The 26,291-nt window shown below is 36.3% G+C and overlaps 1 protein-coding gene across 6 annotated transcripts; it reads right to left on the reverse strand.

Moving 5' to 3' along the window:
• Window positions 1–639: 639 nt before the first annotated feature.
• On the reverse strand, window positions 640–25,374 carry BNIP2 (BCL2 interacting protein 2). 6 transcript variants are annotated; one of them, XM_082388135.1, is made up of 14 exons: window positions 24,991–25,374; window positions 20,143–20,190; window positions 18,437–18,543; window positions 17,240–17,307; window positions 16,580–16,756; window positions 14,529–14,705; window positions 10,879–10,981; window positions 10,072–10,203; window positions 8,848–8,934; window positions 8,632–8,730; window positions 7,866–7,901; window positions 5,213–5,260; window positions 4,109–4,147; window positions 640–3,746 (listed from the first exon to the last, which is right to left on the reverse strand). In XM_082388135.1, the coding sequence occupies exons 1-14, from the start codon at window positions 25,189–25,191 to the stop codon at window positions 3,620–3,622; spliced, it is 1,449 nt and encodes a 482-aa protein (XP_082244261.1). In that variant the 5' UTR covers window positions 25,192–25,374; the 3' UTR covers window positions 640–3,619. The 6 variants fall into 6 exon arrangements, with proteins under 6 accessions (XP_082244261.1, XP_082244264.1, XP_082244262.1 ...); XM_082388140.1 differs by having other exon boundaries at window positions 3,577–3,746; window positions 4,080–4,147; window positions 24,991–25,368; XM_082388138.1 differs by lacking the exon at window positions 20,143–20,190 and having other exon boundaries at window positions 24,991–25,371.
• Window positions 25,375–26,291: the final 917 nt, after the last annotated feature.

Consider the following 26,291-nt stretch of genomic DNA (forward strand, 5'->3'; position numbering starts at 1 on the left):
TTATGCCTCAAGTGTGTTCAGCGTAATACTGTTGAAGACCCAGTAATACTAAATTGAAGACAAATTCTGAAAAGTTTGTTTAACGAAACAGGGCGGCAATTCATTTAACCCTGCAAGCGTTTAGTTTGTGAAACACAGAATTTCAATTCGGGAGAATCTGTACTTAAAAATTACGCTTAATGCAAGACAAATACTTCAGTTTGTATTTGCGTTTACGTAATCCCAAACGGTATCCTAACTGTGGATTAAAGGCTGCAGTAATGTGCACAGCTGTTTGCCGTTAAGCAGTTGAACAGTGATTAAGGAGTAAATGCAAAACAACTGCAACCAACTCGAACCTCTGCGCAGGTCCATAGAGCAAACAGGTTATTTTTTATGCCATGTTTTCAGCCACTTATTGAACTGATTTCATTGGTGGATTCCCCATAACTAAAATAATTCTAAACTATGAAATACAAGGTGTGCTTATAGTTAAGCTAATGTTTAAAATTGAAGCAGGATGAACTCTTCACCCCCTCGAATAGGAAGCAGCACCCAAACTACAGAAACAAAAGGTCTAAAACTATTTGAAAAGCTTACAAGATAAACTTTGTAAAAATTCAGTAGTGAAACGGGAAACAGAAAAATGTGATAAATGAGTCAAAAACAAAACTTTCCAATTAATTTATTTAAATTCATTAACGTTGCAAAAATACGATGTGCAACAAATCAGGACACAAGTTATTGTATTCCTAACAAGTCAGAGAAAAAGAAAATATTACATCTTCTTAGTAAATCAAGACCAACCCTAGTATTTCTTACAGGGACCACATCAACATCTTGCACACACAGTCTTCAGAACTGAATTTCTCTCACTGTAAAAGGAGAGCACTAGGCTACGCAACATTATCTGAACAGTGGTAAAATGATCACAGTACATTAATTGTGTCTAAATGACAGCATGTGAATTCATGGTAAGAAAAATGTATTAATCTTTGAAATATATATCAAAGTGCATTAGTGTCTAACGAACTCTGAATTGTGTTCCATGTGCCCCAAGGGCTGTGCAAGTCAGTGCCCTGAACACCACAAATATTTACTAGCTAGTTCATGTAAATAAACTGTTTAAGGGGCATAACTTCAGAAAATTCAAATACAAAAAGTGCAGTAGAGTAGCTAATTAACATTATTTTCCAAGTTCCTCCTTAGCTACACTGAATGTGAAAACGCATAAAAATTTCAAAATGCCAATGTTTTAACCTCTTGTAGAATGTCTTATAAAATAGAATTAGACAGATATTATAATAATTCTTTAGTAACGTGAAAGCATTAAACTTTGATTTTCTTCTGGTGTTTGATGTGTTGTATTAAGTGCTTCATGTAAACTTTTCATAAAAGTAGTTCTCAAAACATAAGAAATTAAGTAGATCTATCATATATAACTGAAACAAAGTAACAGTTCTGTTCAAATTTTAGAGTCACTCCTTGCTGGTCAACACATTATTTTCAATTACCATTGAGAATTTTAAAGGATTACATTACTGGGACTCACCACTGATATGATTCTAATTCATTCAGAATCTTGGGATAGGAAGAGGGGGATGAAAGGCTCTCCAGGTAATTCTTCCTCACTATTAGAACATTGATAATCTCCCACTTCTCTTACCAGCTGACCTTCTCATGCAAGTCTAAGTCCTTAACTCTTTCTCCCAGCAACTCAAATTACACAATCCCTGTTCCTACAAGATAAACTCTAACAGAATAGTTGGTCTAACTTTAAGTACATTAATTCCTCTAGCTATCCCACCCTTCTGACATTTGTGATCCACTTCTCAAATAGCTATACAGGATGAGAAAAAATAGGCATGAAAACAAAACAGAATGTGGTAGCCGTATCTACCTATTTTCAGTCTACCTCCTCCTCCTCCTGTCGGAGCAATGTTAGCAATTTTCCACATGTAACATGGGGAAAAGGATGAAGCTACTGTCACCTTATATACAACTTTACCGATCTCATTAGGAAACTGGATATATCCTAATGCTAATGTTTAACTATCAATTGAAGAAATCTAAAAAGCCCGTTCTCCTTTAATTCAAACACTTTCAAATTCCCTGAGCAATCACATAAAAACAGCCAGAGTAACACCGTCATTTAAAAGAAGACTCTATCAGAAAAGCAGATTCCTTACCTTTTTAAAGTCTGGAATTGCAGTTGAAGAAAGTCTAGCTACCTATATATACCTGTCCATCAGCAAATTTCAGTATTCAGTATAGTTACTAAAGAGTGATATCCATTTTGGAACAATACATTAAATGTTTACCAGCTATGAATGTCAAAAGTAACGTAGCCCTACACTTTAATCTGAGCATTGTAATTGCTGACCCTCCCTGTTTAAACTTGCTTTTGTATGAAGAGACAAAGCAGAGGAAAATACGAATTTTCATTGTAGGTATTACCAGCCTTTGCCCCCTTCACTCCACAGTCTCCTTATTCACATATTCTGTATGTAGCCTGCAGGTTTTCCTGATTGATACAAGAAATGGTACCAACCGCTGCCATATACAGCACTTCCCTTAACAAGGACACATTCAGTGGAATCTTAGCTAACTCATTATCCCTTTATAGTTTTCTTTCTCTTACTTCCTTGTTTTGTTATCTTCCTTTCCAGGTCCTGCTAGGCCCTACTTGGAATCATATTTCTTTATACTCCCCCCACCCCCAGTTAAAGACTATTAAGCTTAAACTGTGGGATCAATATAGTGTCTTCCCTTGGTGCTAATAAGGAATATGACCAAGCAGAACACAATCAGATTACTTTATAAGAGAAACTTTTGACTAAAAAGAGGCACTCAGAACCCAAACACAACAAAAAATAGTGGCGTAAGCATCAAATTAAACAAGTTAGAACCATGATCCCAGCAGAAAGATAAAATAACACAATTATATGTACTTTCACCTCAATCTGTAATGGAAAATTAAAACTGAATGATATGGGGAAAATGTCACATAGCTAGTAATTACAAATAACAAGTTTAATAAATGCTTTTCCTCTGACCTACTTATGATCTCAAGTCTCATAGCTATGAAACATTACGGGGCATGTCGTTATACCAGATTTCATCAAGGTATAGGTTAGAACAGGTATGTTTTTATATCTAGTGATTCACAGCACATCCCTTTGGTTATATCCCAAATGTTATCACTGTTCCCTCTAAATTTTAATGTTCTGATAGAATATAGGCTACCTCTACTTTAAAAAAAATATGTAGGAAAATGCACCACTTTTGCAACGAGTTGTATCTATAATCAGGGACAATGCTTGCAAATGCAAAAGTCAATAAACAGTAACGTGTTGAAACTGAAGAACTGGGTACTTAATGTGGAGGAAAGCCACCTATTTAAAAAGCTCAGCCAGGTTTGACTGAGACCCAGATTTATAGATGAAAGACTACTTTTACTGATGAAAGGTCACTTAAAGCACTCTACAAATATAAACTCTAATCACAATTAAATTCAATATGATCTTTTATTCGTAAATTCAGAAGGAATGCCTAAACTGTTAGTTTGCTTTTTGAACACAAAGTATTTCTAAGATCTGAGCAAGCAATAATGGTTTTAGCTTTATTGACTATAATGACATTAGTTCAGGATTTGCCTACAGCAGCTGGATCCAAGTGAAGTCAGGAGGCTGCTGAGGAAAGTCTCGTCCTGGGAATCCTCCAGCATCTGCCATAATTGGACTTGGGTTACTGTGTCAAGTTTATAACTGAGGAGGACAAAAAGTAAAGGAAATTCTCTTTTGTAATAGAAAACTTTACACTAAAAACAGCAATGATAAAAGCCAGTCTAGGATAGAATAAATCCTAGAGGTTTAGCTCCTGCACCTCAATTTTACTACTCTTTTGTAAATTACCTTATAAGAAGGGCTGGAGTGTGGTGTGACCCTTAAATTAGGCAGGTACTAAGTTTACCAAATGTATACGTCACACAAGTATGTGACACAGTATTAGACCAACCTGTTGTTTTTGGATGATTTTGTGGGTAATTAAGTTCTATCTGGGGCATAAATACAATTTCAATGTAGAGTCAAGGTACTTACCAAATTAACCAAGGAGTTTATATGCTTACCCCAAACGCGAAACACCGTAATATGATGATGCTCTAAGACTTAACAAAATAACTTAATTTACAGTACTGTCAACATAATTCAACAGAAAATGGGAAAACACACCTTATCTGACTGGGTCAAACACCTGATATGAAAGTATTTTGGTAAAGTGCCCACATTGAAAGTAGTTAAAAAAGCAGCCCCTATTTTCTAAAGAAAAGTAGTGACAGTGAATAACTCATCACATTCTCTGAATATTACACTGCACTCACACAAATTCAGGAGAGTGATACCCTGGACACACAGCTTATTTCACATTAGTGAACAAACCTAAAATTTTATGAAGTTCTGACTTTTGGCCAGAAGATAAAATGTCTGATATATACATATATACAAACCCCAATTCTTAACTTCTTAAATTCTCTAATTCTAAAAATGGCTTTTTGACTTGTCTTTATGTTTAAAAAAAAAGTGTGCAATACACTTGTATTTGTGTCTGAATTAAGAAATAAATGTTAAGTGAGAAAAAAACTCAGAATGGTACTAATCTATTTAGATTATGTACATGACCTTTGGATATTCATGAGAACCAGTTTAACTGTCCCTCACCTTATGAGCATATTTTCTAAGTGACCCAGGAAGTGTATTTAACCATTTACAAACACAAAAATTTTAACATGCATTTTACAAAATCATGGTCTTATTTACCTGCATATTCTTCCATAAGAAAGGTATACATTAAAAAATATTGCTCAAAAACATAAAAATATATATTATCTCTTTCCTTTTCCATTTAGGCATATAAATATTTTACTGAAGAAAATGCATCATTTAATAAACAAATGCAAAAACTGCTTTATATAAAGTGTGATTCTCTGCTATTTAGCAATATAAAATATAAAATGATTACAATATAATTAGCTAGTAAAGAGCTAAATTCAAGAGATCTGCAAACCAGTACAGCAGTGAACAGTCCCTTATACAAAAGTCCATTAAGAAAAAGTCAAGTCAGTTTTGTAACAGGTTACATAAAAATCAGGACCAATAAATGCATTATAAATGCAAAAAAGCACTGCTTCATCAGCACATTCTTCAGTCGTGTTTGGACTAGATGCCAAACTTACTGTTCACTTTTCGGTTCATCTTGTTTTCCATTAAGCTCTTGATCAACTCTGTTTAATGAAAACCAATATAGATAATAAGGTATCAGCAAATGAACAATTTTCTTTCTAAAAATAATGGCTAATTTTACCATAGATTATTGTTCTGTTAAAATCAAAGCTTTGCAAAGAAGCAGACATAGTAAAAAGGTTACCAAACATTTTCCCAACCAGGAAAGATAATTTTTAAAGGCAAGAGGACACTGGCAAGAATGTGACTATTGTTTTTTTTTAAAGATTATAAGATACTTTATATACAAATGCACATAAACTTTATTAAAAGTTCAAATTACAACAGGCATATTAAAATGTTGAACTGTAGCATGGCTGAGGCAGGGAGCAAAGTGATCTGAGTGGTAGGAAAAATAATTCCCTCAAAAATGATTTTGTTAACTGAAATATTTAAATGCCACTAATGCCATCAACTGATCAACTCTTAAGTTCAGTGGTAAAAGTACATATTTATGGATGCCATAATTATTCTCTGAAATTTATTGGTACACTTAGAATGTGAATACTTTTTATTTATCTTGATAGTAAGAAGCCACAGAATTTAATAATCAGAAGTATCTAGATGTAGATTAAAAATACGACTGGATCAGGAGTGGGATCCATAGAGATCACATCAAAATTTAGGCAAGTGGGGATTAGAAGAATTATGTAATTACCACACAAAAATTATAGACAACCCTTCACAGATAATGTACAACAATCTCTTACTATTATATTTGTATATTTATATTTGTAGTGGTTTGAATCACTGATGGAGGAGAGTTTAAAACAACTTGGTATGATATACGAAGATACTTTTCATACTTGTTTCCATTACTACAATCACCTGAACATTAGTGAGTCAGACCTAAAAGCCTTGGCCTGTGGTAAAGCCAGATTAACAACATTTTAAAATATTTTTTATATTGGTAACAAAAATTTGAAAGGTACATATTCTTGATAAGGCATGCAAAACACATCAATCTTTTCAACATCTGAAATATCGGTATGAACTAAATTCATAATCACTTTATTTTTAAACTCTGTTCAAATATTTTAACAATCAACATCTACCTGGCTACACTTGCACTGAGTTATTTGAAACAAACATCTAAAACATTTAAAACTGCTATATTTCAGCACACTCAGTCTTGAATCCTTATCACCAGTACTCATAGAAATTTCACCTTGGGTAATAAGCTCCCCCATGCAGTTTCTGTTAACTTGGTTTTAAAAACATGCCCTTCTATTTTGAAAACTTGAGTGTTACCTTTTTCAAGCTGACAAGGATTTATTATTTTTCAAGGCTAAAGAAACTTGGTACAAAAACTTAGAAGTGCCTAAAAGATATATGTAATGATTCTATTTAAGATCAAATGAAAGTAAAAAAAAAAATCAAGATAAAATAATATTGGTAGGTTTCAAACAATACATTTAAATAAAAAGTACAATTCTACTTTTTTTCTGATGCCTAAGTTACTTAAGAATTTTGTAAAAAGGCACAACATAGCAGATTTCATCAACAAAGGCAATTCATTTTGAAATCCATGAAGCAGGTGGCTTCAAAATATTCTACAATTACAGACTACATTTTAAACTTCAGCCACTTGTCTGGCAAATTCACACCAATGTCTTGAGAGGAACGAGAAATTAGCAAGATCTAAAATCACTGTCCTTATCCCTATCTTAAAATGTTTAGCTGCAAAGTGTCACATAGAAATGTAAAGCTATGACTCTATCACATGGTCAACTGAATTCTTGTTCATGAACAGAGCCAAAATGTGTTCAAAGTTAAGAATATTCCAGCTCCAGTTCCTTACAATGGTCCAAATGATAACTACATACAAATCTCTCACCTTAACTCTTATGAGACTGTATCAATCTGTTTTGCTAATTTAATTGTTAATATTTTAAAAATCCATTAACAAGTTAGAGCTAAATTCTATACTTTTCTAAATTACTATATAAAATGGTAACTATTTTATACACTTGCCTTTCATCTTCTATGCCAAGATATTAACAGATGACAGTTTGTTATGCTCAAAGCAGAAGTATTCAAAATTAAATTAAAGATGGAAAGCAGAGTGTTTAACTATTAAATGGTACGTTGAACTTTTAGGTATTTTATCACATGTAGAATTTGACTAGTTAGCAGGCCATTTAAGCATACAAGAAAATCAATGTTGGTTAGCCAAAGAATATGTGCATTGCAAATATAATCATCAGTCCCAGGGGGGAAAACTGATACATTAAAAAAGTGCATAAATATTTCAAAAGCACAAGTTAGAGATTTAAAGTATGGTGAAACTGGTAAGGTATTATAAATAATTGGTTTTCCAAATAGTATTCTTAGGAATTTACTGTCAGTATTTATACCAAAAGCAGGGAGGAGGAGGTGTGGTCTTTATTTTGTAATTGGCATTATTATGGTGTTAAAACAGAGTGAATCCAAGCCATACTCAGCATCAGGAAATTTGGATTCACTCTATATTTGAATCCTGGGGTATATTTATATTTACAAATGCTATTATCTTTGTCTACGAGCTAACCAACCAATAAGGAAGAGTTAGTCTGTGCAATGCAAATGGACTAGTCTAGATGCAACCCAGTCAAGGTGTGCATATACCTTTTCTGTTTCTTTTTTAACTTTTCTTCTTCATACCTTGGTAGGGAAGAGTTATTTTAGTAAACATACATGTTATGAAGATGAACAAAAACTCAAAAAAAGGCACTAAAAATAAACTCAAAAGTTTGCAGGCAAAACCAAAAATATTTAACATACTATACAGGAAGTCAGAACTGACTTAAGAAATGTGGTTTTGACACATTCAACAGACTAAAACCTCACATTAATAGAACAAAGAAACATTTTTCTATATTATAGCACTGTGATACTCAAGTATTTATGGTAACAGTCTTCTACCAATTCCTTTTAGAAGTTAGATAAGTGAATTTGGTAAACAGAACAAACTCCAGCCACTGGAAAGTATTAAGGTTAGATTGATATAAATATTTTACTTCCCTAATAATATTATTTGATGCCATGACGAGCTTACTCAAATTTGGAGACCAGCATGTTCAAGCCTGGAGAACGTTCTTTAGTACTAACCAATCAAGAAACCATCTCTTAAGACTGTAACTATCTTTAAAAATATAAATGAACCAAACCAGAAACAATTCCTCCTACTCAACTGATAGCCTGAAGAAAATGGTGACTTATGGGGAAAGTGCTGGAAAGTGTCTTCTTCCCTCTTTTCTTTGTTATAAAAACAAGAGCAGTTATAAAATAATTATAATATATGAAGGGAGAAAGAATGGGTACTGAAATATTTACCTCTTGCACATCAAAATATAAAGATCCAATACAATTAAAGAAATGAAACAAAACATACTGTTTTATGCATTCTGGTATTCCAACATATTCCATGGGGACAAGTTCCGCTAGTTCTGCCAAATTAAAGACGTATCTAATTTTTTGGCTGAATTTTGAGCTATGGAAGGAAATAAAGATAATTACCTTAATATTTCTGACCAACAGAACTGACAAGAAATTCATACAAGGAGTCTGTGGGGGTTTTTTTAAGAGTCAATGGTTCTCAGAAAATTACCTAATAAATGGTCTTGTAACAGCCAGAAGTGTTCTGATAAACCAAGAGGGATGTACAATGATTAGAGACTTTAGGTTTTTCCGTAACCTGGAGTTTAAAAAAAAAAAGAAAAACGTAAAAGTTCTACAAATTCTAATGCTAGAAGAAAAGCTAAGACATCAGTAAGTATGTGCAAGTCTATACAAAAAATTGAAGAAATCCTCATTCAAGAGTTGTCATTTGGATATGATATTCCTAAAGACAACAAAAAGATAACAAACAAAACAAAAGAAAATGCACTCTTGAATTCCAATGGTCCTTCCCACTGCCACGAAATGAACTGTACTTCATTTGCCTAAATTTACGTCCACAGTGTAGCCTGTTATTAAATGTCTCCTAGTATACATTCACTTGTCTTCAAGACTGTCAACCAGGGGTAGAAGCCAATACTGAATATAGAAGTAAGCTCTTTTCATTTTTCAGGATGGAGGGGAAACTGTTATTAATTTCTTCAACACCATGAAAGGCACTGGGAAGGCAGAAAGGTGAGAGGAGAGATCACCACAGGAACAGGAAACATGAATCAGATCTAATGTATTCTTATGGAGTCTAAAATTTTGATTAAAAGTTAAAAGCATTATCCTAGGCAACTTAAAATGATGAAATAAAAACTGTTGTTTTTATCATCATATTTCACACTTACAGTGATGACTAAGTATTTAAAAAAAAAAAAAAAATCACAAGAACCAGCCAATGTCATGTTCAGGTATGAAGAGAAACCTGTTACTGGATCTGAGTTGATTGACCTAGTTTGAATTAGCTGTGGTCAAATCAAACCAAATAGAGGATCAAAATTCCTTCCATTAGCATGGATGACTACCTCCAAGGAGAATACATTTCTAGAACTCATTCCAAAGAAAGATTACAGCTAAATAAGCATCTTAAGTAACAAAATATACTAAGCACTATAAATGAGGCAAAATCCAGAATGTAATAAAATAAGAAATGTACTAAATTCTCCATTCTTTCCCAAAATGTAAATTATAGGAAAATGTTTGATGTGGTACAAAGGAGAAATAAAGAGCTATTTTATAAGTTTGAAAATAGAAACTTGTTACGAAATTAATAAATGTAATTTCTGAAGAAATACATGGTGACTTTAAGTGGCAACAGAAAATAAAATTTAATCTAATAAGGACATAATAAACATTATTCAGACTAGCTTTCCAGTTGCATTTACAATACCTTCTATCAATTTGTTGATAGCATTTCCTGAGCCATCCCAGACTGGGCATTTTTCTTCGAGTTGTTGCACCATTTAAATAAACGATCATGTAGTTTTCTGCTACTAACAGCTCCAAAGTGCCAATAACGTACCTGTAAAAATAAAGTCTTAGAACAATGCTATGCAGAACCAAACCAGGTTATCCAAATAAGGCAATTCTCTTCCCTCCCCTTCAGTAAGAGCAAAAATTTAAAACAGCATTAGTTGGTATTATGGTTATTTAAAGAAAAAAAGTTCTTTTCTTTTAGAAATACATCTTGAAATGTTTATAAATGATATGATGTCTGGGATTTGCTTCAAAATTATGCCATGGGGGAAGTATTTGTGGGAATAAAGTATAAACTGATAATTGTGGAACTGGGTGATTGTTACACAAAGATTTAATATACTTCTCTCTGCCTTTGTATATGTTTGAAATTTTCCCCAATAAAGCACTTAATGTGTCCTCAAGTGTAAAATGAAGTTGGAACACATAATCTGTAATATCTCTTCCAGTTTTAAAATGACAATTCTTCTGTTGAGTTGGAAAATGGATAGTTTTTATAATGCCAAGGGATAGACTTAAGGAATCAGAACTAGGATTACTTATATTGGGTTGGCCAAAAAGTTCCCTCAGGTTTTTCTGTAAGATCTTATGGAAAAACCTGAATGAACTTTTTGGCCAACCCAATAATTTCTACCCAGCTAAATAAATAAAGTTCCCTTCCTTAAACTGGAGATCTAACGTACTCAATTCTGTCCAAACATTTTTGTGATGATCTACTTACTTAAAGAGATTGTCCATCAGGTATCTATAGTTAGGTTGACCACTTTCAGGCATAAAACAGACAGCAAACACAACAATGGCATTTAATCCATCCCCATAATATCCTGAAAAAGAAACCAGCATGATTATACTCTGAAGATTTTTCAGGGGATATCATTTATGGTTGATAAATTATAGTGGTGTATGTTCCACACATTTCTGAATCAAAAAGTATGTTTTTTTTTTTTTGTTCTGACCCTGTATAGTCTTTAAATCCTCTCTTCTCAAAAAGAGAACAATAAAATTTAAAGAGGAAAGAGTAGGCATAAAAACCAGAAACCCACTTAAATTAGCATACTCAGAAAGCTGCCTTATTTTAGCAAGTAGATAGATAATCCAACCAGATACATCTGCAATAAAACATTCTTTTGCAACTTCTGCTTAAAGTAGTTGCTCTTTAAAAAAGTTTTACATTCAATGATATCTAGCATTTTGCAGCTTTTAGAGTATTAAATAGTAAGAAAAGATTATGTCTGACATAAGTCTAAGTGAACAAAAACAGCACTAAAATATATGTTTTAATTACAATCTCTAAAATATAAATGTTTTAATTCTCATACAGATATTAAGCTGTAACCCGCAACAAATACTTCTGCTTTAACTTTCATTCCTATTGTTTACAAATATGCACTAAAAAGGAACATTTCAAGTACATTAGAATATTCACTACCTTTTTTAATCCCTTAGTCACAAAACACCTTGTGGTAACTCAATAGGATAAAATGGCCCTAATTATTTTCTCCTAAAAAAATAAAGTGCTATTTCTCAAAAATATTAGGTTTAAACCATGAGGCAGGTCTCACAACTTGCTTCCAATGAACTAGATGAATTAATACATGTCTGTGGACTTCGTGATCCATATTATCCTGTTTTCTTCACTGAGTAAGACTAAATTAGGCAGAATAATGTAACTGCAAATATTCAAGAGATTTGCTTTCAGATGAATGAAGACTACAGAAATAAGCAGAATGCATTTGGCAGAGAGTAAATTAAGCAGAAATGACTATGTGAAAAAACCAATCTGCTTGACCTATGTGGCCCCCTGTCCTGAATTAGGAGGATTTCAGGTGGTATGACATGCTCTAAAGAGTTGTATTTTGACTACCACTAACATTCTGGTGCTATTTACCCAGTGACTATGTAAACTTCTACATACAAGACAGTCAGACTGATAGATGTTATAATTGCACTTCATAACTCTTCCTATCTGACTTGTAAATTTCTTAAGGAACAAAGCCTTATTTTTATATATTCCATAAATATGAAAAGTGGGTGTTCCAAAAAAATGTGGAATGAACTAATTCTCTACTTTGTGGTAAAGCTAAATGATTTGTTCAGGGTTTTAAGGCAAATTAAGATTCATATTTTAAAGGGCCAGGTTGTATTTATAAGCACAAAAGAGTATAACAACGTTCACAGGGGACTTCCCTGGTGGCGCAGTGGTTAAGAACCCGCCTGCCAATGCAGGGGACACGGGTTTGATCCCTGGTCCTGGAAGATCCCACATGCCGCGGAGCAACTAAGCCGGTGCGCTGCAACTACTGGGTCTGCGCTCTAGAGCCCACGAGCCGCAACTACTGAAGCCCCCGTGCCTAGAGCCCGTGCTCCACAACAAGAGAAGCCACCACAGCGAAAAGCCTGTGCACTGTAACGAAGAGTAGCCCCCACTCGCCGCAACTAGAGAAAGCCTGCGTGCAGCAATGAAAGAAACCCGCGTGCAGCCCAACACAGCTCCCCCCGCCAAAAACAAATGAATGGCAAAGAAAAAAAAAAAAGAATGTTCACAGCAGTTTTAATCATAATAGCTCAAACTGGAAAAAAACTCACATGGCCATCAAAATAGTGATGGAGAAGCAAACCGGCAGTAACAAGGAATGAACTATGGATACATGCAACAACATGGATAAATGTCAAAATCATTACGCTGAGTGAAAGCAGACAAGAGTGTAAACTATGATTCCAGTTACATGAAATTCTTTAACAAGCAACACTAATCATGGGGTAGGCATTAGAATAGTGGTTACTGGAGAGAGGGTATTCATTGAGAGGGAGAACCAGAGAATTTTCTGGGGCAATGAAAATGTTCTGTCTGTCTCGGGGTGTAGATTATAAGTATATATGGTTATATGGGCATTCATCAAAATTCAGTGAACTGTACACTTAAGATTAGAGCATTTCTTGTGAAATAAGTCAGACAGAAGAATGACAAATACTGTATGTCACTTGCATCTGAAATCTAAAATAGCTGAACTCACAGAAACCGAGACTAAAATGGTGGTTACCAGGGGCTGGGGGTAAAGGGGAGATGTTGGTCAAAGTACAAACTTCGAGTTAGAAGATGAATAATTTCTGGGGACTAATGTACCACATAGTGACTATAGTTAACAATACTGTATTATGTACTTGAAAGTTGCTAAAAGAGTAGACTAGACCTTAAATGTTCCCACCACAAAAAAGAAATGGTAATTATGTGATGTGATACAGGTGTTAGCAAATGCTATGGTAGCAATCACTCGCAGTATGTAATGTGTCAGGGACTTTCCTGATGGTCCACTGGTTAAGAATCCGCCTTCCAGGGACCTCCCTGGTGGTCCAGTGGTAAAGAATCCGCCTTACAATCCAGGGGACTCGGGTTTGATCCCTGGTCAGTGAACTAGGATCCCACATGCTGCGGGGCAACCTGCGTGCCTCAACTAGAGAGTCTGCGTGCCGCAAACTACAGAGCCCACGTGCTCTGGAACCTGTGCGTCACAACTACAGAGCCCGGGCGCCCTGCAGCCTGTGCACCACAACTAGAGAAGAGAAAACCCGCACGCCACTGCTAGAGAGACGCCCATGCACTGCAAAGAATGATCCCGCGTGCCACAACTAAGACCCAATGCAGCCAAAAATAAATAAAATAAATAATAAATAAATCTTTTTTAAAAAAAAAAGAAAGAAAGAAAAAGAAAAAAAAGAATCCACCTTCCAATGCAGGGGACGCATTTTCGATCCCTGGTTGGGGAATTAAGATCCCACATGCCGTGGGGCAACCAAGCCTGCGCGCTCTGAAGCCCACATGCCACAACTACTGAGCCCGAGGGCCACAACTAAAGAGAAGCCTGCATTGCAAAGAAAGAGCCCACGTGCTGCAAGTAAGACCCGAGGCAGCCAAATAAATAAATAAATATTAAAATTAAAAAATATATAATGTATCAAATCAACATATTTTACACCTTAAACTTATACACTATGTCAGTTTTATCTCAATGAAGGTGGAAAAAAAAGGAATATGCAAATGCTACAAAAAAAGGATTAGAGTAGTTCACTGTATATAAATTATAAATGGATAAAAAAGGGAGAAAGTCCCAGTTTAGGGGTGTCTAGGGATAAGGGTGGAGGGAGACAGTTTTCACTGTACACTCTTACACCTTTTGAACTTACTGTATGCACGTGTTAACAATTTTTAAATGTTGGCTTTAGCCTTTTACTTCAAACCTGTTACATTTCTAAAAGGACATGATGTTTATTATGCTTTCAAAATTATGTAATATCTCAAAGGAGAGATTCTCTTAAGCATTCAGATTTCTGATATTGTATTAAATAATCTAAAAAATCTTTGGTAACCGTTACCTCCATGGCTGATAACTTTTTTATAGGGTTCAATTGCTTTCATATCAACCCTGTGGTCCTGTTCTCCAATTCTGAACATACGCCAGCGTCGTCCATCTTCTTTTTCCTCTGCTGCTGTATATTCAGTAATTGAGCCTTTCCTAATAACTTCAGTAGTCTTGGGTTTCGGAAGATCATCTGTCAAAATAAAAGGTTTTTGAATCACAGATTGTTATTTATAAAATAAAAATCAAATTACATGTTAACCACTTTACTATCTAATTAGATTGTTCAGAGAATTTTTTTATTATACCTTCTGTGGAATTTTATTTATTCATTTTTTAACTTTTTATTTTATATTGGAGTATAGTTGATTAACAATGTTGTGATAGTTTCAGGTGTACAGCAAAGTGATTTAGTTATACATATACATGTATCTATTCTTTTTCAAATTCTTTTTCCATTTAGGTTGTTACATAATATTGAGCAGAGTTCCCCGTATGTGGAATTTTAAATATTTCTTCCGTAATAGAGGAAAAGGCTTATTCTTGATATAAGGCCATTTTGTTTTTGGAAATCATGGTTCTTTAAGTTTTTTTGAATTGCTTAATTCAGAAAGGACCTAATCGCAGTACAACGTACATCCACAAATTCAGAAACAATAATTCATACAGCCATCAAAATCTTAGTACACTGGCCCTACAATGCCTTTCCAGATTTTATTTACAACACTGTCCTTGACAGACAGTTACCACTATAGGTTACTTAGAGCAACTCTCTGGGAGCCAATGTTTTTTGTTGTTGAGCACATAAATTATTCCCCAAACATTATAATACCAGATAGAAAGTGGTTAACGAGTCAATGATTATTTATCATTTGATCAGTCTTATAAAGCAGAAAATTATTGATAATATTCTGAAGTGTACATGCAAAAGTCTATTTTAAATTGACATTAGTCAAAGCACAAGCACCAATGATTAGGTATAATTTACATTTTAAGATTGCACTTTAGCTGATTTTTAATGAAGCAATGATTTTCGAAATTTTAGTATCATAGTCCTTACCAAAAGACGGGGGGAAGGGGAAACCTACTGTATGTTAGTTGTTTGTTTCCAAGACAAAGCTGTTAACGGAAAATATCCTTCCAGGAAATGACTACAGCAGCATTAAAGAAAGAAGAGACAAAACACATAGGCAGAAAACTATTTCAGTATCTTTATAAAATATTGCTTATTACCGGATTGCATATTGAACCAGTGAAACAGGGAAGAAAAAAGGAATAAAAGATAACAGCACATTAAGGACCTTACTCTACTGCAGATAACATACCTAGTGACAAACACTGCTTTGAAATAAAAATCACTTTAAAGATGAACTAAACATATATAAATTATTAACAACTATAAAGATACTGTAGACAGCAATTATCTAATTAAAGAAAGCATGCAAAGCAAAACACATGCCAATTCCTTTCAATTCCAAATAACTAATGATAAAGAATGTAAGGGTGGAGCCTAGGAGAATACATTAATTCAAGGTAGTTGTTTACAAAGTGCAGCACTATCAGTCAAACCTATTTAAAAAAAAAATCACCCTCAAAAAAACCACTCCCTTCAGAACTCCCTCTCTGCAAATTCTTAACTACTTCTAGCACACTCCCTAAAGCATACGTTTCTTCAAAGCTTTTCTTCTTAGTTATCTACTGAATAAAAGAACATGCCATAATTATCAAGCAATATTGGGAGCAACATGGAAAAACATAAGTTTACAGCATTGGGCAATTAAGAAAAAAATAGAGTCACATGTGTAATCTACTATAAACAGTTTTGAAAGCCATCATATTCGGTGTTTAGCCGAATTTCATATCTTTGCAATAAATATATGAACTTTAGAAAGTATAACATTTCAACAAAATCCCTCAGCCATTGATTTTTTCAACAAAATCCCTTAGCTGGTTTCATGATCAAGTTTTAAGTTTTTCCAATTATCCTAATATGAAAATGCCACTATGTATGTATATAAACACGAACATTCATTAATAAAGGTCAGGTAAAAATAATGAAACACTTACCTTCCCACTCAAATTCATTACTGTCCTCCGATGGTGTATCTAAGTCATCTAAGTCAATCTCCCCACTTTCATCCAAATCATCTGACAACACAGAGCCATCACTAGGATCCAGGGTTAGGCTAATGTCAGGAGCCATTAGTTTCTTTCTCACTTTATTGCCATTAACTTCTAGTGGGCCTGGAATGGGTTAAAAAAAAAAAAAAAGTGAAAGATATATTTAGAAAAAATGCTTAGATGTATAAACTGAATAAGAGAAAAACTTTAATCACTTTATTCTTGAGAAAATAACATTAATTAAACACAATTCCAAAGCACTTATTTACAAACTTTGGATTTTGATCACTATTGCTTCTGTATCACAGCAAGATGACACATCCCAGCAAGGATATGCCTTTTTAAATAACAGAAGCAGACCTTATAGTCACCTTTTACTATTAAAAACTATTAAAAATTTCACCCCTTTATGGTTGAAATTTCTAAAACCCAAAGGTATGTTTCTAAAAAGTATTCCAAAGCAATCCAAAAACGCTTTCCTAAACATTCAAATTACCCTCTGGCACCCTGTGATGGAACAAAAACTGAGTATATTTTTTATCTTGACGAAGAAATGTGTCCAAAAATAGCACAGTTAAAGTCTATCACTAAGTGTCAAGTTCTTACCAGGCTGACTCTCTGGTCCAGTTACAGCTAATATATCTGCTTCAATACTATCATCTTCCGGTAAAGGTCTAGAACACACAGACACAATTTTTAACCCAGAAATTAAAAAAAAATTTTTTGAAGTTCAAAGATCTATTAAAATAGCTTATAGAAACAATTATGTGGAAAACTGAATAAACCAATGTTTCTTAAGGTTTAGTAATTTACAAACCACTGTTAAAGAAAATTTTCAGACTGTCTGAATTGACTTACACATTTACATAAGCAACACATAAAAGTAGATATATACTCCTTATGTAACTGCTCTTAAATACAACTACACAACAAATTAAAAAATCATTTATCTACAAAACAAATATATTTCAAATGCATGAATTTAATGTGATGCATGATACAATGTATAATGAAGCTGAACTGGCACTCACAATGGGAATATGGTAATGATGATTACATATTTTGAGCTCTGCATTTCTTTATTACTATGATCATGCTATGCTATGCAATGGCTCAGTACTCTCACCAGCTGTCCATATTCCAACTGCTAAGGAACCTTCTTATGCACTGGGATGGTCTTCTGACCAAGATGGCACGGAAGCATCACTTAAATATAAAGTCTGCCTTTGCTCTTTTTCTCTTAACCCAACTGGTGCCAATACAATTGTAAACACAAATGCAAATGTGTCAAGGTAGCTCGCCAGATAATCTAGAAAGCCCTTCCTTGTTTACTTAACAAGCTTTTTTTAAAAATAAAAGCATACAACTTAACAATTCCTATAGACTTGAAAGACCATCTTCCCCTAGAAACCCCTCAGACTCTATTACTAGTATTAAATGAATACTTTGCAACACTGGGTTTCTTTAAGAAGCCCAATATTCATTTAGTAAGTCAGCAGTCCCCAACCTTTTCGGCACCAGGGACCGGTTCTGTGGAAGACAATTCTTCCACAGACAGAGGGGGCGGTGGGGGGGGATGGTTCAGGCGGGAATGCGAGCGATGGAGCGGCATTGAAGCGGCAGATGAAGCTTCACTCACTCGCCCGCTGCTCACCTCCTGCTGTGCGGCCGGGTTCCTAACAGGCCACAGACCGGTAGTGGTCCGTGGCCTGGGGGTTGGGGACCCCTGTAGTAAGTGACATCTCAATAAAGAAACTGTGAAGTTTTGTTTTAAATTTGTTTTCATTTAAAAGCATTGCTCACATTGGAAAATCTTCATCTTGCCATTCTTCCTTAAGTTCAACACCTTCCATCCTCAGCCTGGACTCAATGTCAACTACAAGCTCCTGATAATCCAGCGAGCCAAGGTCCTGTAAAAAAAGAAAAAAAAATTTATAGGCTTATTTTTCACTTCATCTGCTGAAAAGATGCAGTAATCTTATACCTTAGTTCATACTTCCACACTGATCATGAAATAAATTTAGTGGGTTGCAACTACAAGTTTTTTCCCCCAAGAATTAGAACAGAAAACACAGTGTATATATTCTAGTAATTACTGTTTGTAATAAGGGTATTGTGCAGTGAAGTACTTGCTTCCATTTGCATATATGCATGTGTGCCCCAGGACACGATTTAAAATTTATTAGGTACTGCGTATTATGTAAAAGCAATTTGCGGGATGGGGGACACAAATAATAAAAGTAAATAAATATATGCTCTATTCTAGACCCATAATTAAATTTTCTGTCCTTTGGAGAGAGGTTAATCCTGGAAATTGAACACTAGGTAAACAGCATTTACACTCGCTTGATTCAGCAGAGTCCAAGTGGTGTGCTGTCTCTTATATTACTTCTCCATAGTTCCAATGCCACAATTCCTGAGCCACTTAAAGAAGGCTATTCAGTACCTGTCCAGTAAATGAATTATGCTATGTTCTGATTTGCTTCATATCTATAACAAGCTTTTCTCATGTAGTTTAGCATGAGTTTTCACACACTGAATTTAGTGAATATTTCTATTCACGCAACTCCATGTTTTAACTTAGTTTCAGTTTTTCCAAGGAAGGATGTGGGTGCCACTATCCTCAGTTTACAAAATGAAGGATCTAGAGTTTGGTATAGTTGATGGAATAAGAAATACAGGTTTAAGTATATTATTTAAGAAGTCATTAAGATCAACTGGTTAACAGTGCAACAAAAATCGTGACAACTTTAGGGGGCAAGAGGTATAAACGGAATATTTAGTTCACTTACATTACAGTAAGTCAATAGATGTCTAAAGTTATCTTTTAAAAAAGAAGTAAAACATAGATGTCTTAAGAGATAGAAAGTATTACTAGTTATCACTAGCAGTTTTAAAACAAAGTTAAAAGTGGTTGACACCAGTGGAAGAAGAAAGAAGGTGGGATGGGGAGAATGATGCTATTCATGGTAAATCCTTCTAAATTATTTAACTTCTAAAACCATGTATGTATAACTTGTGGTCATATTTTATGGTTGCCTTACCTGCTGTGTCATTACAACATTCAAAAGATACACAAAGTTGTACCAAAAAACCATTATGTTCTAGAACAACAACAACAACAAAATTACATTGGAAATTTTCTAAAGTGTTAGATTTCACATAATAAACTAAATTCATATCTCTGCCAAGACTGGGAGGCTCTTTTCCCAGTTTGAATTCTTACTTATGCTCAAGAGATTTCAAACATTCTCAAAAGATCTAAATTTTTGAGGAACCACTTGCAAATAGAAAGAAGCAAATGCTGTCTTTTCTTCACCAACATGTTTGCTGGGAAAAGTCAGTTAATTTATACATAGGAGTAAGGCATTTTTAATTCTCTGGGAAAAACTGAGCCAGGCAATTTTGAGAAATGAACAGAAAACACACTTAAAATATAATAATCTTGACTTATTTATTTAGCAGTTTCTCTGTTTCTGATACATAACCTATAAAGTAATCTGACACACCTTCAAGGACCACTTCACAGACTGTTCTCTGACAGCAACTCTTACTCTCTGTAGAGAGGAAAACAAACAAAAAAGGGATACCTACTTTAACAAATAATTTTCTATTTAGAACACAGAATTATTAGAAAAGACCCCCAAATTATGACCAATAAAACCCTAATACTTAATACTTATTACTCTAGAATTCATGTTCAAGTGAGACCACAGCATTCTATTACTAAAGGTTGAAAACTGACAGTCTATTCCAACTTTTATAACTGTTTTTCTTTTTTGGCTGCATTGGGTCTTCATTCCTGCGCACGGGCTTTCTCCAGCTGCGGCGAGCGGGGGCTACTCTTCGTTGAGGTGCGCGGGCTTCAGGAGTTGTGGCTCACGGGCTCTAGAGCACAGGCTCAGTACTTGTGGCGCACGGGCTTGGTTACTGCACGGCATGTGGGATCTTCCCAGACCAGGGATCGAACCCATGTCCCCTGCACTGGCAGGCGGATTCTTAACCACTGCGCCACCAGGGAAGTCCCTCAACTTTTAAATTCATTACACTTCTCAGTGTTTATTCAAATCTTTGATACTCACTATCAAGTGAATTAATGTTTTTTCCTAGATTTAATAATCAGAGCTTTCATTATTTAGTTTCACATTTTTACTGGGTGTTGGAAAAATATTAGGATGTTCTGAGTATTTTTTTCAAATACCCCACATACTCAGAAAAACATTTAATATTTCAAAAATATAAGCGGTGAATGGAAGTTGCTACCACTATACTCCCAACATACAGCACAGTGTCTGGCACATAATGGGTCTTTAAACATTAGTTAAATTTAAAAGTAAGCATTTAATTGTAAGGTTTAACACTGAATAGTAAGCATTTGTTTTGCTCAACCTCTTAAGCTTTTTTTTCTAATTAAACTACATAAATAGGCTTCCTGTTAAGTTTTACCCCTCAAAAAGAGTAGTGAAAATATTTGGGGCAACCTACATACAAGCAGTGTCTATTTCTGTTGGTAAAATTATTCCTTGTTTGTAAGAGAAAATACATACCTTGTGAAATTCTAAAAGATAAACCATGTCTTTTAGCTGCTTTATCACTTGAACAAGTCAACCACGTGAAAATACTTCTCTAAACACCGACAGCCAGAGTCTGTCAGCTCATTTAGCTGATTCATTCCACTTTTACTTTAATATCATTGAGTCATGTGATGTTAATACACCCCAGCATATGGACATGGATATTTAGTTTGGGGATAATTAATTAAGCTAGTTAAATGAAACCTAGGAGGAGAGAGAAACACAGATTCACTCTTAACCATTTCATCACAAATTTTAGGGGAAAAGTACACTAGGTAAAGTTTAAACGACAGAGAGAGGACTGTTCTTAGAAGCACATTATCAGCAGCTGTAAGAACAGGAAACAAGAAAGGAGCAATATAAAAGCACAACTACTCTGAAGGAAATCAGGATACTGCTGATTCACAAGTTAATTGCGGCTGTTTCCCGTTTTTTGTTTATAGACTTGGTAAATCAGAATGGGGAAGTAATACTTTAAGATGCCAACTGTTAAAATAACCAAATGCAACAGGAATACCCTGATTTCTCAACAAATGTGTGGTAGTGGTGGTACATCAATATTTATGCCAGTTAGCAGTGGAGGTTACAGAGACAAATTCAAAAACAGTAGCTGACCTCAGTGAGGTGTGGTGGCGAATTCAACCAAGATGAAAATGGGGATTTCCCCATGCAGCCTAACAATATAAGCAAAAATTAAATATTAAGATCATATTTAGAACTGCCTGAATTATAACTTACAATTTTACATGACAACTTTATTATTATGTAGTTTAACCTAGATGCTGGAATAGGTGTTAATAACCAACACGTATGCTGAAATCAATCTGGCAAAAGGAAATGCTTAGGCAAGGCTTTCACATCCCCATTTAAAGGAAAGGGCTTCATTCTAAATATTTATGTTCACTTTTTCCTATGAAGCTGGCAATACTGGTAGCACTACGGGAAAATACTTTAGGCCAGCCTATGTGTTTAGGAAGGTCACCAAAACACCTGTAAAAATCCTATATGCTTGTCATTGCTTCCTTGAGAGCAGAGTCATGCAGGTTTTTAAGAATGAAATGACACAAAGATATCATATTGCCTCACACCTTAGAACGGCTATTATCAAAAAGACCAGAAATAACAAACGTTAGCGAGGATGTGGAGAAAAGGGAATCCTTGATGGGAATGTAAACTGGTGCAGCCACTATGGAAAACAGTTAAGGAGGTTCCTCAAAAAATTAGAAACAGAACTCCCATATGATCCAGCAATTCCACTTCTGGGTATTTATAGGAAGAAAATGAAAACGCTAACTGGAAAAGATATCTGTACCCTCACATTCACAGCAGCATTATTTACAATAACCAAGATATGCAAGCAACCTAAGTGTCCATTGATGAATAAACACACACACACACACACACACACACACACGCAAAGGAATATTATTCAGCTATTTAAAAAAAACTTTGCCATTTGCAACAACACGGATGGACCCTGAGGGCATTATGCTAAGTAACATAAGTCAGAAAGAGAAAGATGAAGATTATATGGTCTCACTTATGTGTACAATCTTTAAAAAAACCCAAAAAGACAGAAAAACCAAAACCCCCGAAACCAAGCTCATAGATACAGAGAACATACTGGTGGTTGCCAGAGGTCATGGGGTGGGAGGTGGGTGAAATGGATGAAGGGGGTCAAACTGTACAAACTTCCAGCTATAAAATAAGTCAGTCCTGGAAATGTAATGTACAGCATAGTGACTATAGTTAATAAAACTGTATTAGATATATGCAAGTTGCTAAGAGAGTAAATATTAAAAGTCCTCATCACAAGAAAAAAAAATTTTGTAACTAAGTGTGGATGTTAAGTAGACTTATTGTGGTGATCATTTTGCAATATATTCAAATATCGAATCATGATGTTGTACACCTGAAACTAAAAAAAAGTCACGTCAATTATATATCTCAATTAAATGTGACACCCTATCAGAAATGTTAACACAAAATTCAAGAGAAATTACAATAGTGCTGTTTCTCAAAATTGTGACGATAAAGCACAGGATAATTATGCCAACTATACAAGGTACATTATATTATCAGTATGCAGAATGTACTGGAAATGCTCTGAGACCTTTAAGAAGATTAAAGTCTAATAACTGATCTGTAACACTTTGCTGTGGAGTTACAAATACTGGATGTAACATAAAATTATAACTTTGGAATATTATTATCATCACATTATACTAGCACTCTGCTTTATAGGATGTAAGCTTCACATGGCATCTTTTGATCCACTATCAGCCAAGGTTAAATTATCGGATCTGGCTATACATATACCTCCTTTCTTAGGTGCCTTTCTCCACCACTGCTCCTTCTACGAGCATTACACCAGAAGAAGGAAGAGAACTACTTTCCCAAAGAGTGCTTTTCCCCTTTACTAACCACTTGTTCATCCATCATCTCATGCGTCCCACCCAAAAATTTTCTGTTGTATAAAACATTGATGTTATTATCCCCATTTTATCTTATATATGAGGCAAATAACACTACATTCTGGTTTCCAGATTAGACCTAGACTGTTTCTAATACAGCACACTGTCTCCAGTTCACTGGCAACTTTCTACAGAATAAGCCTGCAATGCCAGATTTGGCTACACTTCGCTTCAAAGGTCCTGTAATGCCTAAAGACTACAATAGCACTGACTTATGATGATCCAGTTCAAGCCCCATGTTTGCAGAAGTGGACCTGTCATACTTCTGTCTAAACCCAATAATATTAGGCTGCAATAGAGGAGATCATGAAAATCAAAAAGAGAGTGTGGAGAAAATGTAAAATGATAAGAACTAAGGAGAAGATATGCAAAATCATAAGAAAATAGTCTGTAGGGTAACTAGACACGGTAACTTCAGTTATAATTTTGAGGAAACAACACCCATTTACAAATTGCAGAAATACTTATATAATTTTAGAGAAAGAATACGTTTAATTTTAAAAATTAAGTAATTAAGCATTAGGAGAAATAGCCTGATTTTTTTTTAAAGTGAGAAAAAACCCCCAAAAAACAAAAACCCACCGAAACACAATCACACTTCATTAAACTAACTATATGGAAGGCGCTACGGCTACCTGAATGACAAAAGCCGTGCTCTCAAAGAGCTGCCCAGAACAGGGAAGACCGAGGGGACGTTTCAAAGCAACGTAACAGACCCAAATACATTTCTGATTTAATAGGAGTTGCTCTAGTAGATCTCCAGTGGTATCAAGAAACTCAAACCACTTTTGCCAGGTACGGAAGTAAAAGGAAGTGTCTGAATCCACGCAGGAACTGGGCTTTTCACATATCAAGGTCCATTAAAGCCCTGGTTACAAATGCCACTTCCGTGTCTATTCCCCGCGGGCATGGAGCACATTAGACGTCCAAGTTTCTTTGTTCTGCACCAGGACCAACGCTGGTGACAAATAAGGGACCAGCGTGGCCCAGTCACTGCCCCCAGAGCGGGGAATGTGCAGGGGAGCAGAGAAGAGGGCACCACCCCTACAAACGGAAAAGAGGCGGGAGAAGAGGGGACGCAAGGGTGGCAAAAAGCAAAGAAGCCTGGCCAAGGGCGGGGGCCTAAGCGAGGCGGGGATCCGGGAAGCGCCTCCGGGCAGTTTCCGCGGCGCCTCCTACAGCGGATACCGCTCTGGGCTTCCTCTGTCGGGCGGTCCGGGATAAGCGCCCCTCGGACGTCCCCCCCGTCCACCCCAGGACTGTTCCCAGCTCAGACCCGCCGTGCCCAGCCTTCCCGAGTCGCACTGACCCCGGAGGAACCCTTGGCCTCCTCGTCTTCTTCGCCCCTCCAGGCCGGCGACGTAGGGCTGACGGCCAGGTCGCAGAAGGTGGCGCCGAGCGGAGCCCGCTCCCCTCCGACGGTGAGACCCGGGCCCAGTCCCTCAGCCACAGCGGCAGCGGCAGCAGCCGACCCGGATGCAGAGAGCGGCTCCGGCGGAAGTGACAACATGCCAATCTTCTCCAGACGCCGCAGCTGTCGGAAGCCGAGGCGGAGCCGTGGCGTCTTCGGGAAGCCTCAGGGTCCCTCCTCCCGACCACACCCTCAGCCGTGGGGTGGGAGGGAGGGAGGGAGGAGCTAATGCCTGCGCAGGCGCCCGCGACTTGGCCCGCGGGGCTGTCAAGCGTTTCTGTCCGGCCGGCGACCTGTTACACACCCCTGCGGCCCTTGAGAGAGGCTACAGGCGCTTCCTCGCCCGGCGCAGGACCGCCGCCCTCGAGTCTCAAGGAGCCATTTTTATATTCTTTATGTTCGCTTTACTGATCTTTATGATAGTGCTATATAATAAAACGGATGCAAAAAGAAGAGGAAAGGGCTTCCCTGGTGGCGCAGTGGTTGGGAGTCTGCCTGCCAATGCAGGGGTCACGGGTTCGAGCCCTGGTCTGGGAGGATCCCACATGCCGCGGAGCAACTGGGCCCGTGAGCCACAACTACTGAGCCTGCGCGTCTGGAGCCTGTGCTCCGCAACAAGAGAGGCCGCGATAGTGAGAGGCCCGCACACCGCGATGAAGAGTGGCCCCCACTTGCCGCAACTAGAGAAAGCCCTCGCACAGAAACGAAGACCCAACACAGCCATAAATAATAAATAAAAATAAAAAAAAAATAAAAATTATAAAAAAAAAAAAAAGAGGAGGAAAAATATCTGATGTCTCACTGGGGAAGTTAACCTCAGAAGAATCCTTAGAGTTTGGTAAAATTGTCCCGGGCGAACAGCTTTATAACAGTGCTTCTCAAATTGTTACCAGAAAATTGGGTTCACCTCTTAGAGGGAGTTGAGCCAAAAGACAACCAAGGTAAAGATCAGGAGAAGGAAGGATTTATTACTGGCACCAAGTAAGGAGGAAGCTGGGGAATCTTTCCCAAAGCAGTGTCTGCCAAGCAGAGAACCTGGGGAAGTTTTAAGCTAAGGGTTCATGCACATTCATGAAGGGGCTTGAGCAGAGGAGACTGCGGCATAGAATTGGGGTAAAGGTTGACGGAGTCCAAGCTTTAGTTGGTTGAAGTCACTTGAGGCTGAGAAAAGGTCAACATCATCACCTCTTAGGTTCCAG

Source organism: Balaenoptera borealis, assembly GCF_965194805.1.
Source record: "Balaenoptera borealis genome assembly, chromosome: 3".
Classification (NCBI taxonomy): Eukaryota; Metazoa; Chordata; class Mammalia; order Artiodactyla; family Balaenopteridae; genus Balaenoptera; species Balaenoptera borealis.